Source organism: Ziziphus jujuba, chromosome 11 (genome assembly GCF_031755915.1).
Source record: "Ziziphus jujuba cultivar Dongzao chromosome 11, ASM3175591v1".
Lineage (NCBI taxonomy): Eukaryota > Viridiplantae > Streptophyta > Magnoliopsida > Rosales > Rhamnaceae > Ziziphus > Ziziphus jujuba.
Genome location: NC_083389.1, coordinates 7,469,115 through 7,487,968, shown reverse-complemented (window position 1 = coordinate 7,487,968; position 18,854 = coordinate 7,469,115). Strand labels below are relative to the sequence as shown.

Below are 18,854 nucleotides of genomic sequence, written 5' to 3'. Positions count from 1 at the left end.
TTGAACCTGTTTTAGTCAAAAACCTATCTTCAAGTTTTCACACAGTGTTGTTTGTCGGGTGTAAAATCCTTCTCTGCTGTCTCTCTGCACTCTGCTCCTCAACTTACCATTCTGTCGCTTTCCATGTTTTTTCTTTTTTCTTTTTAATTAAAGTTTATTTTAAAGAAGAAAAGAGACTAAATTGGAGCCAACCCATCAACCGTAAACTCTCTACAATGTTAGATATATGATGGAACAAGCACAAGAAAAAAAAGCGCAGAAACAACAAAACTGACTGAGAAAGAGAGTAAAAAAAAGATGAAGACTAACATGAAAGGGGGGGGGGGGGGGGGGTTAAAAGGAATAATAAATTGGAAAAGTTAGGCAGCAAAAACATGAGCTCAAAAGCCAGGTAGAGTGAGATAACAAAGAGAGAGAAAGATAGAGAGGGAGAGAGAGAGAGAGAGAGAGAGAGAGACGGAAGGGAGGTAGGGAGAGAGGGAGAGAGGTTTGTTCATAAAGTTAGGAATTTTGCAAATGTCACAAGATTCTCAGGAGATAAAGACGATTGAGCAGTGGAGATGGTCCGAAATGCAAGGCCTTGAGCTCGTGTCAGCTCCTGCTCCTGCTCTTCCTGACCCATTTAAAACCAACAACAACCACCCATCACCAACGCCAACACAACAACCTACAACACCATTAGCCACACCCCCGAGAGTGGAACAACAAGACCAAGAAGAAGCTCAAAAGCCTCCTAGCAGAGCACACAGAACAGAAGCAATGGAGAGCTCCGAACCCACAAGGGACGCCGGCGGTGGTGGTGGTAGTGGTGGAACTAGTAGTGGCAGTGGGGAAAAGCCCGAGGTTTTTCCTGCAGTTGGGTTTGGAGAGCTTTTCAGATTCGCTGATGGGTTGGATTATGTTCTCATGACAATTGGGTCGCTTGGAGCAATTGTACATGGCTGCTCTTTGCCTCTGTTTCTTCGCTTCTTCGCCGATCTCGTTAATTCGTTCGGTTCCAATGCCAATAATATGGATAAGATGATGCATGAAGTTTTGAAGGTAGGATATATAAATTCAGTATCATATGATTGAAAATCCATTTTGTGTTCTTTGCCTTGTGCTTATGCCTCTGTCGTGTATTTGCAGTATGCCTTTTATTTTCTTGTGGTTGGAGCTGCAATATGGGCGTCCTCATGGGCCGGTAAGTTGCTTTCTGTTGGTCCTTGTTGATATTCTTTGCAATCATTCTGGGTATTTTCCTTCTAGTTTCCATTTTTTTTTTTCTGATTTGATCAATGTAATTGAAAGTGGGATTGGATTGGTAATTTATGATCAGAAATATCATGTTGGATGTGGACCGGAGAACGGCAATCGACGAAGATGAGGATCAAATTCCTTGAAGCCGCTTTGAACCAGGACATTCAGTACTTCGATACAGAGGTCCGAACCTCCGACGTTGTTTTCGCCATTAATACCGACGCAGTGATGGTCCAAGACGCCATTAGCGAGAAGGTGAACCAAAACTCAATATTGCATAAAGACATTATAAGTTTGGTTTCTAAATGTGGTATCTAAACTAACAATATTTTTTCCCCTTTTTTTTGTTCTGCGTTTTTTCGGTGCAGTTGGGGAATTTCATTCACTATATGGCTACTTTTGTATCCGGTTTCGTGGTGGGTTTTACTGCAGTGTGGCAATTAGCTCTGGTAACACTTGCTGTTGTTCCTCTCATCGCCGTAATTGGAGGCACCCTTACTGCCACATTAGCTAAGCTCTCTGCCAAGAGCCAGGATGCTCTGTCTAAGGCAGGAAACGTTGTCGAACAGGTTCGCAAACTGCAAGTTTTTCTTTTTGTCGCTCTCTGAGTTTCATCTGAGCTCTGATTTATGGCAGTTTTTCTATGCATTTAGTATCTGGGTATCACTGACTCGTTGCTAAATTTGCAGACGGTGGTTCAAATTCGTGTTGTGTACGCGTTCGTCGGAGAATCAAGAGCATTACAAGCCTATTCCTCAGCTTTGAAGGTTGCTCAGAGAATTGGTTACAAGAGCGGATTTGCAAAGGGAGCTGGACTTGGCGCAACTTACTTTGTGGTTTTCTGCTGCTATGCGCTTCTTCTCTGGTATGGGGGTTATCTGGTTAGGCACCACTACACCAATGGAGGACTTGCTCTAGCCACCATGTTCGCTGTCATGATTGGTGGGCTGTAAGTATCTATTCAGTTTCTACATTTTTCTTCTCAGAACTTTTTCTCTCTGATTAAATTTTTGTTTTGCCTGAAAAATTGGTTTTGATTGGCAGTGCCTTGGGTCAGTCTGCCCCAAGCATGGGTGCATTTGCCAAGGCTAGAGTTGCAGCTGCTAAAATTCACCGTATAATTGATCACAAACCGGGCATAGACCGAAACAGTGAATCAGGCACCGAACTAGAGTCCGTAACTGGATTAGTGGAGCTAAAAAATGTGGACTTTGCCTACCCGTCGAGGCCGGAGGTTCGGATCCTTAACAATTTCACTTTGAATGTACCGGCCGGAAAGACCATAGCTTTGGTTGGCAGCAGTGGCTCTGGTAAGAGCACTGTTGTCTCCCTTATTGAGAGATTCTATGACCCTATCTCAGGTAAACCCATTAGTAATTTCTTATTTTAGCTAATCCAACAAAGATGCATACTCCAAAAACATAATCTTTTTAATTGCTACTTTAATAATTGTTAATAAAATGATAATGTGAACTAGCTATTTTGAATGTACAGTAAGTGAAAGTATCTTGGTTGTTTCAATGGAAATTGTGCAGGAGAAGTTCTGCTTGATGGGCATGACATAAAGACATTAAAACTGAGATGGCTAAGGCAGCAAATTGGTCTTGTGAGCCAAGAACCTGCTCTGTTTGCTACCACCATCAAGGAAAACATACTCTTGGGTAGGCCTGATGCAGACCAAGTGGAAATTGAAGAAGCTGCAAGAGTTGCAAATGCTCATTCATTTATTATCAAGCTTACTGAAGGCTTTGACACTCAGGTTAGTTAATTGGGAAAATCTTTTTAAAACTTGTTCCGATGGATCAGCATTAGCATACTTGTCGTCTTTACAGCTGTTTGAGGAGGTGGTTGGAGATGGAGATATTTTTGGTCATTATTGAAGGTGAAACTAAGTTATGGATCTTGACCAGAGAGGACATGATTTAGTTTGACTTTTAATGCCCAAATAATTGCTGCAGTTCTGATATTTTTAAGATGGAATAGTTTTGGTCAAAAAACAAACCTAACTTATTTTATACTGATATTCTAGAAGTCAATGTAGGAAGTGTTTTTTCATGCATGCATTTGATGTTTAAGTAACATGCTTCAGTCAACAATGCATGTGCAACAAATAAATAAAGGCTTTTATATTTATTTATATTCACGAGAAAGGAGAGACCAAGAATAAGGATAAGGAAACATGAGAAAAAGGGAACTTTATATCAATATTTACCTCAACAAAACTATGAATATCTTAATCCCCGTGTAACTTGTAAAAAAAGGAAAAAAACAGACGCATGATGTTTGAAATTCGAAGAATCGTCATAATTGTTTGGATTTATTTATTTATTTGATTTTTATTCTTTCTGTAAAATTTCATATAGGTAAATATTAGTCTTAAAAGGATTTACTATATGATTGAACAGAATATCATATAGATTCATTGTGAAGAACATATAGACATCAAAGTGAGAATTTTTTAAAGATACTAATACAAAACTTGAAAATGACAGGTAGGAGAGAGAGGATTGCAGCTTTCAGGAGGACAGAAGCAGAGGATAGCTATAGCAAGGGCTATGCTAAAAAACCCAGCAATTCTTCTCTTAGATGAGGCAACAAGTGCATTGGACTCTGAGTCAGAGAAGTTGGTGCAAGAGGCTCTTGACAGATTCATGATTGGAAGGACAACTCTTGTCATTGCTCATCGTCTCTCAACCATTCGAAAGGCTGACCTCGTAGCTGTACTCCACCAGGGGACTGTTTCTGAAATTGGAACCCATGATGAACTCATTTCTAAAGGTGAAAATGGTATGTATGCCAAGCTCATACGAATGCAGGAGATGGCACATGAAACTGCTCTCAACAATGCCAGAAAGAGTAGTGCAAGGTAGGTTCCATCTATTTTTAATTCTTTCTGTACGTCTGAAAATGCTAATTATGCCATGGATAATGCTTATGGTATTTCCATATTCTCAGGCCCTCTAGTGCCAGAAACTCTGTGAGCTCACCAATAATTGCCCGAAATTCCTCATATGGTCGATCACCATACTCACGCCGTCTATCTGACTTCTCAACCTCTGATTTTAGCCTCTCCCTTGATGCCTCATACCCAAACTACCGCCTCGAAAAGCTTGGTTTCAAAGAGCAAGCTAGTTCTTTCTGGCGGCTTGCAAAAATGAATTCTCCTGAATGGGTATATGCTTTGGTTGGTTCAATTGGTTCTGTTGTTTGTGGTTCCCTTAGTGCCTTCTTTGCATATGTTTTAAGTGCAGTCCTTAGCATCTACTACAATCCCAATCATGCTTACATGAGCAGAGAAATTGAAAAGTACTGTTATTTGTTAATTGGGCTTTCATCGGCTGCACTTCTTTTCAACACACTTCAGCATTTCTTCTGGGATATAGTGGGAGAGAACCTTACGAAACGGGTGAGGGAGAAAATGTTGGGAGCAGTGTTGAAAAATGAAATGGCATGGTTTGACCAGGAGGAAAATGAGAGTGCTAGGATTGCAGCAAGGCTAGCTCTTGATGCCAACAATGTCAGATCTGCCATTGGGGACAGGATTTCAGTGATTGTGCAGAACACAGCTCTCATGTTAGTTGCTTGCACTGCTGGGTTTGTTCTGCAGTGGCGCCTTGCACTTGTTCTCATCGCCGTCTTCCCTGTGGTTGTCGCTGCCACAGTTTTGCAGGTTTGTTTTTCTAAAGTCTCTCAAGCTTGCAATGATTTCTAAGTTTCTAGTTGGGAATTTATCATGGTTAGTATTATTAATGAAAACCACTGACAGGCTGCTAATCACATTATGGAAAAAGTTCGTAAAAATGTTAGATGAGATACTTTTGGGGTGTGGGAAACACCATATAAAATTGACTTCATATTAATCATCTCATGATGAATTGTTCTCTAATACAATCCTCTTATTATGGTTTCAATTTTACAGAAAATGTTTATGAATGGATTCTCTGGAGACCTTGAGGCTGCTCATGGCAAGGCCACACAACTAGCTGGGGAGGCCATAGCAAATGTAAGGACTGTTGCTGCCTTCAATTCAGAGGGAAAGATAGTCGGTCTTTTCGCCTCCAACCTTCAGGCTCCCCTTCGCCGCTGCTTTTGGAAGGGTCAGATTGCTGGAAGTGGCTTTGGGATAGCTCAGTTCTCACTTTATGCTTCCTATGCTCTAGGTCTTTGGTATGCCTCATGGCTTGTAAAACATGGGATCTCTGATTTCTCCAAAACTATAAGAGTTTTCATGGTCCTCATGGTATCTGCCAATGGTGCGGCCGAAACACTAACCCTGGCTCCTGACTTCATCAAAGGTGGTCGAGCCATGCGATCGGTCTTTGAACTCCTTGACCGCAAAACTGAAATCGAACCTGATGATCCAGATGCGACCACAGTTCCTGACCGCCTGCGTGGTGAAGTTGAATTCAAGCACATAGACTTCTCTTATCCTACTCGCCCCGATGTCCCTGTTTTCCGTGACCTCTCTCTGCGTGCTCGAGCAGGAAAAACTCTTGCACTTGTTGGTCCTAGTGGATGTGGCAAGAGCTCAGTTATATCATTGGTACAGCGATTCTATGACCCAACATCAGGACGGATTATGATTGATGGAAAGGATATTCGGAAATACAATCTCAAATCCCTCAGAAGGCACATTGCTGTGGTTCCTCAGGAACCGTGCCTTTTTGCTACTTCCATTTATGAGAACATTGCTTATGGTCATGAGTCAGCATCTGAGGCCGAAATCATAGAAGCTGCAACTTTAGCTAATGCTCACAAGTTCATTTCTGGATTGCCTGATGGATATAAAACATTTGTTGGGGAGAGAGGAGTTCAATTATCTGGAGGACAGAAACAAAGAATTGCAATTGCTCGTGCTTTAGTAAGGAAGGCAGAGCTTATGCTGCTTGATGAGGCAACAAGTGCACTCGATGCTGAGTCTGAAAGATCTGTTCAGGAGGCTCTAGAGCGCGCATGTTCTGGGAAAACTACGATTGTCGTAGCACACAGATTGTCAACCATTCGGAATGCACATATCATTGCAGTGATTGATGATGAGAAGGTGGCAGAGCAAGGATCGCACTCCCATCTTCTAAAAAATTACCCTGATGGGTGTTATGCACGAATGATACAGCTGCAAAGGTTCACACATAGCCAAGTCATTGGAATGGCTTCAGGTTCAACTTCTTCAGCAAAACCTAGAGAAGATGAGGACAGAGAAAGCAAGTAATTAAGGTGAAAAAGAAATACAAGTAAAGAGGAGTATATCCCATATACCCCCTTGTTATTTTTTTGGCTTTTTTTTTTTCTTTTTTTCTTTTTTTTTTTTTTGTTTTGTTTTGGTTTTTCACTATTTTGGTATAGTATGTTTATTATCCTTTTTTTTCTTTTTTACCACATATGTTCTATCTTTACGAATCTTCTTCTGGAAAAAATGATAATGACCAATACTTGAGATTGAAGTAGATAATAACACGTAGATATTAACACCTCTCTTTGCATTATGTTTTGTCTCGCCCCATGCTTTAAATATAGTATAATGTGGATGTAAAGATACCCAATATTCGGTCATAAATGAGAAAAAATTGCTATCCAGACAGGCACTTTCCAACATGGTACACAGCTTGGCCTGTGAAAGTGAAAACCTAAAATGTGTCAGAATCCAAACTTCCAATTGCCCTTTAAAACGTGCATGGACCATTAGATATCCACATAGAAATGTCCCTGTAATTCCACTATCATGGCGATAAAGTGTGTTAGAATTCCATCGCTTTCAAACACTGATTGCATGGAAATGGTGGCCGAATATCATGTTGGACTGCTGACTAAATGTTATGCATCACGGTGGGAAACTTTAACAACATGATTGATTTCAAGGCAAAGTTGAAACGGCCTGGTCTTGATCATGACGATGATCCATTGATCTTGATCTCAAATGGGTAATGCATATTTATATTTATGAGAGAGAGAGGTTTTGTGGGGAACGACACTATTGAGTGAAAAGTTCACGTGGTGGTTGCACATGTGCATAAGTTATAAAGACAGAGCAATGGGGGGAAGATAATTGAATAAAGATGAAAACGGACAGAGACCCAAGAGGTGGAGAGAATTGAAGACGACAAACCAGTGGCTCTGGTGATGGACAAAGCATGATCGAAAAGGGTGGGTTAAAATGGTTTGGAAAATGACATGGAGATTATGGTGTTTGATTTAGGGGGTGCCGTGGAAGCAAGTGGGTCACACCTAATCTCTTTGTTCCTCATAAAGTAAAAATACCAAGGATGTCAGTCATTGGCCACCATTGGCTTAATGGTTTTTTCATCTTGTGTGTTGTGACCAGCCTCATCCTTGTTTTGTAATATGCCAATATCTTTGGAGAATTGGAGCCTCATTATTTTCTTGTTTAGAATAAAAATAAAAAAATAAAAAAAATTACTTATTTATAATGGAAAAAATGCAAAAGATGAAAACCAAGTAGATAAAACAGGAGTGCCTGAAGCATACGATTATATCATCCCGCTACAAACAATGTAATTAAGAACTTGGACCAAAAATAGCCCCCCAAAAAAAAAGAAAAAAAGCGGATTCTGAGGTAAACCAAAAATTGAGAACTTCACAAATAATAGTAATAATAATAAACAACGGACTAACCCAAAACAATAAAATAAATAATTGAATGAATAAATTATATGTCAAACTAAAAGATTTTTACATTTTAGAAGTCAAGACAAAAGCAGCGGCAACAGGTTAGATGAAACAAACCAAGAGAGAACATTATAAGAGCAGAGTAACGCGCAAGGCACTGATCCTTAAAACGATGGGAAAAACAGAAACTTATGAAAGCTTCTATGTTGGCCCGTCAGTCATCTTTGTGATGTTATGGCTTTAAGTTACCTTGGTGGTCCGGCTAGAAACAATGACATGATCGTTGATAGATAAAAGTGTAAGTTACACGTCAAAGAAAAACACGCAATTGTGACTTTCGATTCTATACCGTACCATCATCACATTTATCGCACCACTCACATCATCAACTATAATTCACCAAAAAAATAATAATAATAATAAACGAATAAAATTCAAATATTAACTTCTGCAATATCATTACTTTTTTTTAGGCTCATATTGTTTGTTAAGATCAATTTAATATGACAACAATTAGGTGTCCTCTCTCCTCGGCACATTTTTATAATTAAAATTGATTTTTTTTTAATAAATATTTCTTTTAACTATGTTGCATAAATATTTCTTTCAAAAAAATTAGTAACCTACACTGCATATCAAATTTAAATACCCTCATCAATTTGTCAACAACTAGGTGTCCTCTCTCCTCGGCACATTTTTATAATTAAAATTGATTTTTTTTTAATAAATATTTCTTTTAACTATGTTGCATAAATATTTCTTTCCAAAAAATTAGTAACCTACACTGCATATCAAATTTAAATACCCTCATCAATTTGTCAACAACTAGGTGTCCTCTCTCCTCGGCACATTTTTATAATTAAAATTGATTTTTTTTTAATAAATATTTCTTTTAACTATGTTGCATAAATATTTCTTTCCAAAAAATTAGTAACCTACACTGCATATCAAATTTAAATACCCTCATCAATTTGTCAACAACTAGGTGTCCTCTCTCCTCGGCACATTTTTATAATTAAAATTGATTTTTTTTTTAATAAATATTTCTTTTAACTATGTTGCATAAATATTTCCTTCCAAAAAATTAGTAACCTACACTGCATATCAAATTTAAATACCCTCATCAATTTGTCAACAACTAACCGCAAAACTATCCAATGATAAAATTTAAATTTAAGTATGTGTCATTTTGGGCCTTTCTTATTATGGGACCAATCAAAAGCTTTTGGGGGAATTTCGCCCAATAGCCCTGTTTGAATGAGGCTAATAAAATCTACCCACGTTGTCTTAAAATTTTTTGTTTTACCTTCTTACTTTTTGATATTCCTAAATTATCCTTAGAAATAAAAATTAAAATGAGAAGCTATTGCATTTTTTTTCTGAAAGCGGAGTACGAAGAAAAAGAGGAAGAGAAAAAGCGGAAGAGAAAGTGAGAGAGAACGGTGAAACGGCTTGGGACGAACGGAGAGTTCTTCAAGAATAGTAATCGGATCAACTTTTCTTCTCTTTGTTTTTATTTTTCCTTTTGTTTTCGAAACCATCAATTCATAAGAATATATAAAACGAAAATAATATACATGATCAGTAATCACCGACATGGTTGAAAGCCTAGTAATCAGACAACTGGCCTCTTTCCTTTAAATGATTCAACTTCGGAAGGCCAAAAATCAAATTGCAAAGCAAAAGATCCACAGCCGAAAGTAAAAGCAAAACTGTGGTAGCAGGAACTATTGAGCAATGTCAATTTTTCCATTGTTGTATCCCAGTTGTTGCTCCATCTCCCATTCGGTTCAGTTTATCCTATTTGGCTTTTAAAGTTGTGGATCGGCTCATTACTCATTGCAACCAAAGTTACAAAAGAATCGGTGGGCATAGTAAGTAGACCCAAAAAAAAAAAGCCCCAGCCAATGGTTTTTATTTATTTATTTCTTTTTTTTTTTTTACTCGAATTTTCTAGTAAAAAATGAAAGAAAAATTGCTCTCCAGAACCCCCAAAAAAAAAAACGGAAAAAAAAAGAAAAAATTTGTTGCTTATCTTCTGGTCTGCCAAAAAAAAAAAAAAAAAAGAAAAAAAAAGAAAAAAAAAAAGCTAGACCTTTGTTATTGGGATTTGATAGTTCCAAACATTGGTAAATTCTTGAGCTCCCATGCGACTCTTTCTTGGCTTTCAAGAGAAATTAATTACATTTTTCATTAGTTTTTTATCTTCAAAGTTCAATGGGATTGTGTATGGGTTTGGGAAGAAGAAAGAAGGAAAGCATTGCAGGGATTGTGCTTCTCGGGGAAGGAGGAAAGAAAAAAGTAATATTTTATTTTAATGAAGGGTAAAATAGGAACAGAAGGGCAGATATAAAAAATTTGAAAGAGAAGGGGCATATTTCATTAGCCACCTATTTTGGTGCCTAATTATATATGGATGATATTGGAAGAAATACCATAAGTTGATAAGTACAGCCCAGAATTCAGCCCAAAAAAAGACAGGTAGAGCCCAGATTCTTCTACAACAGTAAAAACAAAAAAACCAAAAAACAAAAATAACAAAAAACAAAACTCTCAAATTCTAATACCTTCGGCTGTCACTTGGTTCGCTTCAGCTCCATCACACAGACATGAGCTTTGGACCATTATCTGGCATTCCCATCCCACCTGCTAAATCGGCATCAAGTTGGGTGTGAGGGGCAGGCCCCATCATTTGTTTTAAACTGCATCAATAATGCTTACGTTAGATTAAACATCCTCCACGCACATTGAACAATAATGAATTAGAATTTTACTTTTTGTGCGAAAATAATTAGTATGAATTTGTTTGTAAGACCAACAAATGACCATCGTGTTCAACCACAAGTCAGAACCATAAGCACTACAGAAAACCAAATCATACTAGACCTAAGAAGATAAGAAGCACACATTTTCCAGGATTTGAGTAGAGGGAGAATGCATCATTAACGTAACATACAGAGGATATATCATAAATATTAATTTAAGTATTCTGTTCCCCCTTCTTTTTTTTTTCTTTTTTTTTGGGGGGGGGGGACCACAATAAGTAATAGAGTTTCTAAGGTACAAAGTTCATGTATACTATATAACTACATAGATGAACACTCCAGAATTATATCTACAATTCTTGCATAAAAATTCTGTACCCAACAGCACAATCAAAAGTACTAGAAAGAGAAAATGATATACCTGTGTGTGTGTAAACAATTTAAGACTTTGCAAGCAAAAGAGAACTTAGTAATTAGACATATGGTCTCCCTTAACACTGTGTTTCATTTAGTGCAATTAGGAGTCCATAACATAACAATGGGTGGGAAATAGAAGAATTGGGTTAAAGGCTCACCGCTTTTTATGTCGCTTTGTCTTGAAATGCTCATCTCTCACAGCCACATTAGCAAAGTATCGGCTGCAAGTATACACCAAAAAGCTCATTTGAACGATCCAAAACCCAACACAAAACACAGTGCAAGGTAACCAAACAAAACAAAGATAAAATAGAGCAAGGAAACGAAACAACTTTCTAAGTCTAATGTCACAAAACCACTCAAGTCTTTCTCGTTTTCTATTTGACAGTTTGTTACTTGCCTTTCTAGTTTATTCTCGGCAAGCAAGCAGAACACCAAAGAAGACATAATTAAATCCGAGAAAAAGCAATTCAAGCAGTTACACATTTTAAAAATTGAAAAGTTTAATTAGAGTAAGAAAAAAAAAAAAAAAAAAAGACATACTCGCAGTGTATGCAATAATACTGGCCCATGCCAGGGAGGTCTTCATCAAGGGGCAAGGATTTCCTCTCTTCGTCTGTTTTCCTCAGCTCATCATATACCATATCGTCGCGTGGCCATTTTTAGGTCAAGGAAGGAAAATTCAACAAATTCAAAACCCAAAATAGCAAAAATTGAAGGAAATCAAACAGGAAAAATAAAACATAAAACTCCACGCTCCCCTGAAAAAATAAATAAATACATAAAAAGGATATCTTTGACGAGGAATTTGGCGCGGCGATCAGTTTTGTGAGATAACCTTCTTTTCTTAACTTTTCTGTGCGGGCACTTCCCTCCCATCTTCTCGGCTTGACCTAGGTTTTCCTTCCAAGTACCAATTGGGATTGTCTTTGCCTTCAAACCCAACAAAAACCCTAAAGCTTTACCGCGGCTGTGCTTTGTGTTTTAATGTCTCTAGTGCTGTCTGTTTTATACGATGCCGTTTTCACCAGCTTCCATGGTCTCCATCCTTTTTTTCTGAATTGGGTCTCCATCCTCTTGGACACACTCGGAATCAGGCCCATGTGTATCGGGAATTTTTTTATTTTTTTTATTTTTTTCAGATTCTCATAAGGAAATTTAATAAAAATAATAAATAGTAAAAAAATAAAATCCTTTAAAAAAATACCAAAAAAATAAGAGGTATAAATATCTCCAAAGATTTAGGTCAAACAATGTTGGATGCTTTTTTTTTTTTTTTCTTTTCCAGCAAGGATAATCCAATAGTAAAAAGTTGTTGTTTTCTTACATAATAATTTTAAAAAAGTATATTCAATCTAAAATTTGAAATATTTTAAAAATATTTAAAAACTTGAAGGTATTCAATTTAAATTTTAAAAAAGTCTATATAAATTCAATGATATTTAATTTAAATTTTATAAAAATCTATTAAAATCCAGGTGTATTGAATTATAACTTTGTAGAATTTTTATGAAATCTAATGGTATTTAAAAAGTTATTGATTTTAAATGATTTTAGAAAATGATGGATTTTAATGAATTTAAAAAAAAAAAAAGATTGTCAATATGAAATCTAATCTTAATCCCAAATATTTCGTTAGATTCTTATAAATTTTTTATGAAATCTATAGAATTTTATTACAATCCATAAAATCCTTTAAAATTTATAACCCATTTTAAATCTATTAACTCTAGATTGAATACATATTTCTTAGTTCAAATGTTCCCCTAATATTTAAAAAAAATAAAAAAAAAAATAAAAACTTAACAATCTTTTCTTGATAAAGCAGATGGAGGGATTCAAACTCTTTGACTATTATCCAAAAACATAATGATTTTATTATTAAATTGTTCCTTAACTACCATAAAAGAAACAATTGGTGCAAATCATTTGACCTCATCAAATTAATTATCTTATTAATAAGCTCTCTTTTTCTTTTTCTTCTTTTTATTTTTTATTTTTTTCCTTTTGGGTAAATATAAGCTGCTCGTTGTCTCTAATGGGAAGAACGATTGTTTCATTTTTCAAAACATGTATATTTTGGATTACTTTTTTATATTTATCATTGGAAGACCTCTTAATTTCATAAAGTTATGATATTTACATTCCATGAAAAGTGAGAAGTTTTGCATATTCAAAGTATTAATTCACCATACTCAATTAATACATATATATATATATATATATATATATATATATATATATATATATATATATATATATATATATATATATATATATATATATATGAGTATTTCTATATGGTAGATATCCACGTTGTGGACACAAATAAAAACAATGGTTTTTAAAAACATCATTAATATTATCATCCAAAAAAATAGAATTTTTAAAAAATCATCTTCTTCACATTTGTCCACGTATTAAAACAGTTGAGACTTTCACACCATAAAAAAAAGCTATTATATATATATATATATATATTTAATATGCTTTAGGCCTCTGCCAAAAGACGCAGGCACTAGCGAGAAAGCCTGCATAGTAATCAAAATAGCTAGGTTAACGATGATATACAGTATAGTTTTACCCAAAAATAAAAAAAATAAAAAAAAAGATGATTTACACCGTATTTTCGGTAAAGAGAAGAATATTTTGGAATAAAAAGGTATAATCAATGCTCAATCTTCCAATCTACTACCTTCCAATATTTATTAGGGAAAGGATATAGCAAAAAAAAAAAAAAAAAAAAAAAAAAAACAATTCTTTCCCATAAATTATAGTTTTATTTTCATTTTGACATTATCTTTTTCTTTTCAACTCATGCTTTTCTTCTTTTATCCAAATAATGAGAGTTAAGAGATTTATCTTCTTCTTCTTTTTTTCCTGTAACAGATTCTATGTTGCTTGCATAGTCCAATTGCTCATCAACAACTAGATAGCGGAAAGAAATATTGAACTACTTCAGATGTTAATGTTATATGTTTAGAAGCTTTTTAAACCATTTTGAACATCTATGTATGTTATTGCATATAAGAGAATAAGAAGAATATGCGTATGGAAAACAAGGAAATGCGTTATACTCAAGGATGCTCCAGGATATTTATTAGCAATTTCGAACTCTTTAATATGGATGAGAACTTATTAATATTTCCACGAATCAGATTCTTTTCGAACATATATATATATATATATGCCCTCTGGATGAGTACATCTATTGACATTTATATATACTGTACAAAGCAGGTGAGAAAATTAAATAAAGTGTACCTGAAATTAAAAAATCAACATAGCTCTATTTTACAAATCTGCTGGTGGCTCTACCTGAAATGAAAAAATCAGCATGGCTCTATTTTACAAATCTGCTGGTGGCTATGTAAAAATACAATAGCTAAATCTGAAAATAGAACCTTCAAAAAGAGAAAAACACAGCATCTCTATAATTTAATTAAACTAGCTGAAAATTGTGATAATATTGAAGCATTTTTCAATGGATATGTGAATTGTAGATATAAACATACCAAGAAAATAATATAAACAGTATGGTAAAGGAATTGTTATTTAATATAATGTATATCAAGTTGATTAGACTTTGCTAAACATTATATAGTTTCCTCAAGAGCTGAATTTTTCTAAACTGAGTCAATTAATTTTTTCAAAAACATTAATAAAATATATAATTAATTAATTACCATAAATACTTTTGTACACATTTTACTTGGATAATAACAATTTAATTTTAGAAAAGCTGTATATTTATGCTATTTAAATTTAAACAATATTAAAATTTATATTGCATAAAAATCAGTCTATATTTATCAATGGAGATATTCTTAGAATTGTTAATAGTATTAATTTTTGAGTATTATGACCAATATATTCTCTATATTATGTCCAATAAAATTGAAGAAGCAAAACTTATAAAAATTTTGTGATTGACAGTAACTTAAAGACTATCCAGTTATGTTCAAAGTTGGACAATGACATATAAGTGTAATGAATTGTTAAAAAAAAAAAAAAAAAATTGTTTTAGTAGATATATATCGTTAACTTATAGACTATTTGATTAAAAAAGAAAAAAGTTCTACAGATGATTGACAGTAACTTATAGACTATTCAAAACCAGTATCTAGTTACAATCCGAATTTGATTTAAAAAACTTCTCATGATCATACGTTTAATGTGACCCATATACTACAGCAGTTAGTAGTTTCCTTCGACCATCAATTTATACTTTCTGATCATATTCACAAAAAGAAAGCGAAAAAATTCCACTTTCTTATATATAAAAAAATAAATAAATAAATAAATAAATGAGTAATAAATTAACGAGTAAGAAATGGGTGCATATACAAGTTGTTAAACTAAGAAGCAGAATTTACACAGAAATTACCTATTACATATATATATATATACATACATACATAATTAAACCTCAACATAGATGTATGAGGAGTTGACATTAGTCTACCAGTCTTACTTTCGTGTAAATTGATCTGATCCCTATTTGGAAATGATTTTTCATTGCTTGTAAATATGAACTATGCTAAGTTATGGTCTTGCAAAACAGTTATGTCAAAATGCTTCTAGTTGAATAACAAATTGTGCTTTTCATATAACCCTATATCATAGAATAAAGCACGAACATACAACATGAATAAATGCATTATCAATCGTCTAAAATGATTATCAGTTTTCAGGTAGTTTTAAATAAATTATGTATAATCTTTACCACATATATATAAGTTTATTTTATTATCAAATAGATTTTATTGATAATATTATTAAAATATTATGTATATATACACACATACATACCTGTATAAGACAAATGCAAAACCTGTATGACCGTATATATGTCATGATACGAGCTGATTGGCATATTTTATGTATAAAAGCTGCTGTTTATGACCTGCTGGATTTTAAACAAATGGACAAAATAAAATAATAAAATATCGGTCCTTCTGCTAATATAATATTTATATTTCTGTGTGCTGATTTATTTTTACTTTCTTTCGACCTCTTTAACAACAACTTTCAATCAGATGTAATTTTGGACTAATCTAACACATCTCAGGAACTCAGCAAGCAACTAATTAGATCAAAGATAAATTATATTATTATGGCAGTTTGGCTTGCATAGAACTAACAATAAGATGCAAAGAAAATTGAAAGAAGGTAACTTTGCCTTTTGGTAAGTAAAAAGGTTATCTTATTTTAAAGTTTTGAAACTAATTAAATTCGAAAAAGAATATATCTATATATATATGTATATATGAAAACATAAAAAATAAAAAAATAAAAACAAATCAATCAATTAATCAGAATTACTTAAAACCCTAAAACGCTACAGGGAAAAATATTAATTTGTTTCATCAAGGACACCGAGGGGGGGGGAGATGGATTTCAGAGATTAAATCTAGCTTAAGGAAGAAACTTCCAACTAAAATAAAACTAATATCTATGTTAACTAGAAAGGATATATAGAACATAAAAAAGGCGTAGATTGGCCATGGTAGCAGAGGAAGAGAAAAGAGAAAAAAGGAAACCAAGGTGGCATTTGTCTGCAGGTACATCTGCACCTTGTTGGTTTGGAGCTTTACCACTACCATTACTGTTAGAAAGCAGTGCTCAACAGAAAAAGGTGCAGGTGCAAATGCAGAAAAATGAAACCACTATGGCTATATTGGAGTACTTCTGAAACCCTAATGACAAAATTGAACTCTTCCCCACTTCCTTCATGGGATATATATAAGCACGAGAGAAAGAGAAAGAAAAACGTCATCAAACAAGAACCAATAGCAAGATATGTATAAAACGATGTACAGTGAGTACTGGGGAGGGAATCAATATGAGAGAAAGGGACATTGCTTTGCTTGCTTGCTATTTTTGCAATTGCAAGCAAGAGATATAGATGAAATATTAATAAATGAAAGTTAATGGAGTGACAGTAAATTTTTTCTGCCCTATGCATAATGTCTATTGTGTTTTATTTATTTTATTTTATTTTTATTGGCAGATGGGGTTTAGTAGTGGTACGTAAGTGACCCACGTGATCAAAGATGATGAGCACGTGGGGAGTAAGATCCTTAGCCAATGATAGAACAACATGTTGGATATCATAACATCCGTGTCTCCACCTGATACGTTAACCAAAGCTGGTGGTCTAAAAAGTTGAATGAAGAGATTGTTTGGTCACGTGGGCGTTTACAACCCAGCTAGCTGAATATGGGGTGGACCACCCCACACGCACCGGGCCCCCACCCCCACCTAGACAAATCCCAATCCCCTTTTACTGTCCCTGACAACGTTTTCGGTTTTTACCCACAAAAATAAAACTCTCTCTCACTCCCTCTGTATATTTTGTTGTCTCCTTAAGATCCTCAAATCTGTTCAACTGGGGATATTTATTGTGAGAATGAGAGGTACAACAAAGAGTTTTTGTCATTTTCTCTGTAATTTTAAAGCTTAGCCTTGAAATGGGAAGTTGGAAAATAACGACGAATAGCTTGATTGAAGATGATCAAAGTCTAAACTAATCACCGTTCATCATCTTCTTACATTTCTAATTTAGGGTGGGTTTCAGACTTCAGACTCTCAAGAGTAAAAGTTCCATGAAAATTATACTAGGATTAAGCCAACCAACCACTTCTATGTCACGTCAACCATCAGTCCTACTCAAGGAATGGGCAGTCCATATTGGATTCCTCCCTCCCTCTCTCTTATCTAGCTAAATGATTTATTCTTTATGTACACCAATTCCTATTGTTTTATTTATCTTATTTACAGGTTCATTGACTTTTACCCATACATATATATTTTCGAAATCTTGAGAACGATTTTATTTTCACCTAAGAAAAGAAAGAAAGTAAAAGATATATAAAGTAAAACTGGAAAAGTATGTGCTGTGAAAAACTGATAGGTTAGCCTTTTTACAAGTTTGGCAGATAATCAAAAGATGTGAAATGAAACAGAGGGTTGAATTGAAGGGGTATTGTACAAAATACAAACACCTTTTAAGGCTTTCCCATTTTTTCCATTTTTTTTTTTTTTATCTTGTGAATTTCCTTTCACGGCAACCAGACACGAATTAAAGTATCCAAGAAATCGCCACCAAAGCTAAACCTGAGCCACGGCTCACTCTCTGGTGCAACATGAATCATCGGTTCGGAGGCTCCCACTTTTCATGCCCACCTATGAATTGGACATGACCCATATGTGTGGTAACCAAGACACTGATTGCCTGGACTGCTAAGCATATAGGTATAAAAATATATTTATAACATATGCATATACATATAATTTATAAAACAAAGTGGAGAAGATTTTTAGCCAAAAAATAAAAGGGGGAGAAGATTGATATTAAAAGAACAAGGAAATGCAAAAGCAAGCACAAAGAAGCGCCCGTATCTGGATTGTGGACCTGATTCTCTTTTTCATATTTACTTTCTGGATGGTGCTTGGGAGAGACCCACAACGAAGGTTATTAGTCAGGGCTGTCACCGATCAAAACTTAATTTCAATCTTTGAATAGCTACATATATAAATAAGATATGATCAAGGTCAACAAAGTGGCTTCTGTCCACAAGATTAAAGAGAACCCCACTTGGTTGAAATAATCTAAATAGGCCTTGCTAATTCATTGTATTGATGTTTTAAAATCTTTCCTTTAAAGTATATAATTCATTGTATGGCCTCTTTTCTTCTAACTAATAATTTCAAAAATCTCATGTTCCTAGTCAGCAATTTGGCATCCTACTATTAGCAAGAGTACAATGATTGAGGAAGAATAATGGATTGACGTAAAAACAAGAG

The 18,854-nt window shown here is 34.7% G+C and overlaps 2 protein-coding genes across 2 annotated transcripts; one reads left to right on the top strand and one right to left on the bottom strand.

Moving 5' to 3' along the window:
• The first annotated feature begins 341 nt into the window (after positions 1 to 341).
• LOC107431938 (ABC transporter B family member 1) lies at positions 342 to 10,398 on the top strand. The gene is made up of 10 exons (XM_016042973.4): positions 342 to 1,041; positions 1,129 to 1,183; positions 1,319 to 1,494; positions 1,608 to 1,808; positions 1,929 to 2,188; positions 2,284 to 2,600; positions 2,775 to 2,998; positions 3,732 to 4,105; positions 4,195 to 4,909; positions 5,159 to 10,398. The coding sequence occupies exons 1-10, from the start codon at positions 517 to 519 to the stop codon at positions 6,446 to 6,448; spliced, it is 4,137 nt and encodes a 1,378-aa protein (XP_015898459.3). The 5' UTR covers positions 342 to 516; the 3' UTR covers positions 6,449 to 10,398.
• LOC107431907 (uncharacterized) lies at positions 10,221 to 12,085 on the bottom strand. Its single transcript, XM_016042938.4, has 4 exons — positions 11,840 to 12,085; positions 11,589 to 11,697; positions 11,204 to 11,266; positions 10,221 to 10,565 (listed from the first exon to the last, which is right to left on the bottom strand). Exons 1-4 carry the CDS (start codon positions 11,922 to 11,924, stop codon positions 10,463 to 10,465), a joined length of 360 nt encoding a protein of 119 aa, XP_015898424.3. The 5' UTR covers positions 11,925 to 12,085; the 3' UTR covers positions 10,221 to 10,462.
• Positions 12,086 to 18,854: the final 6,769 nt, after the last annotated feature.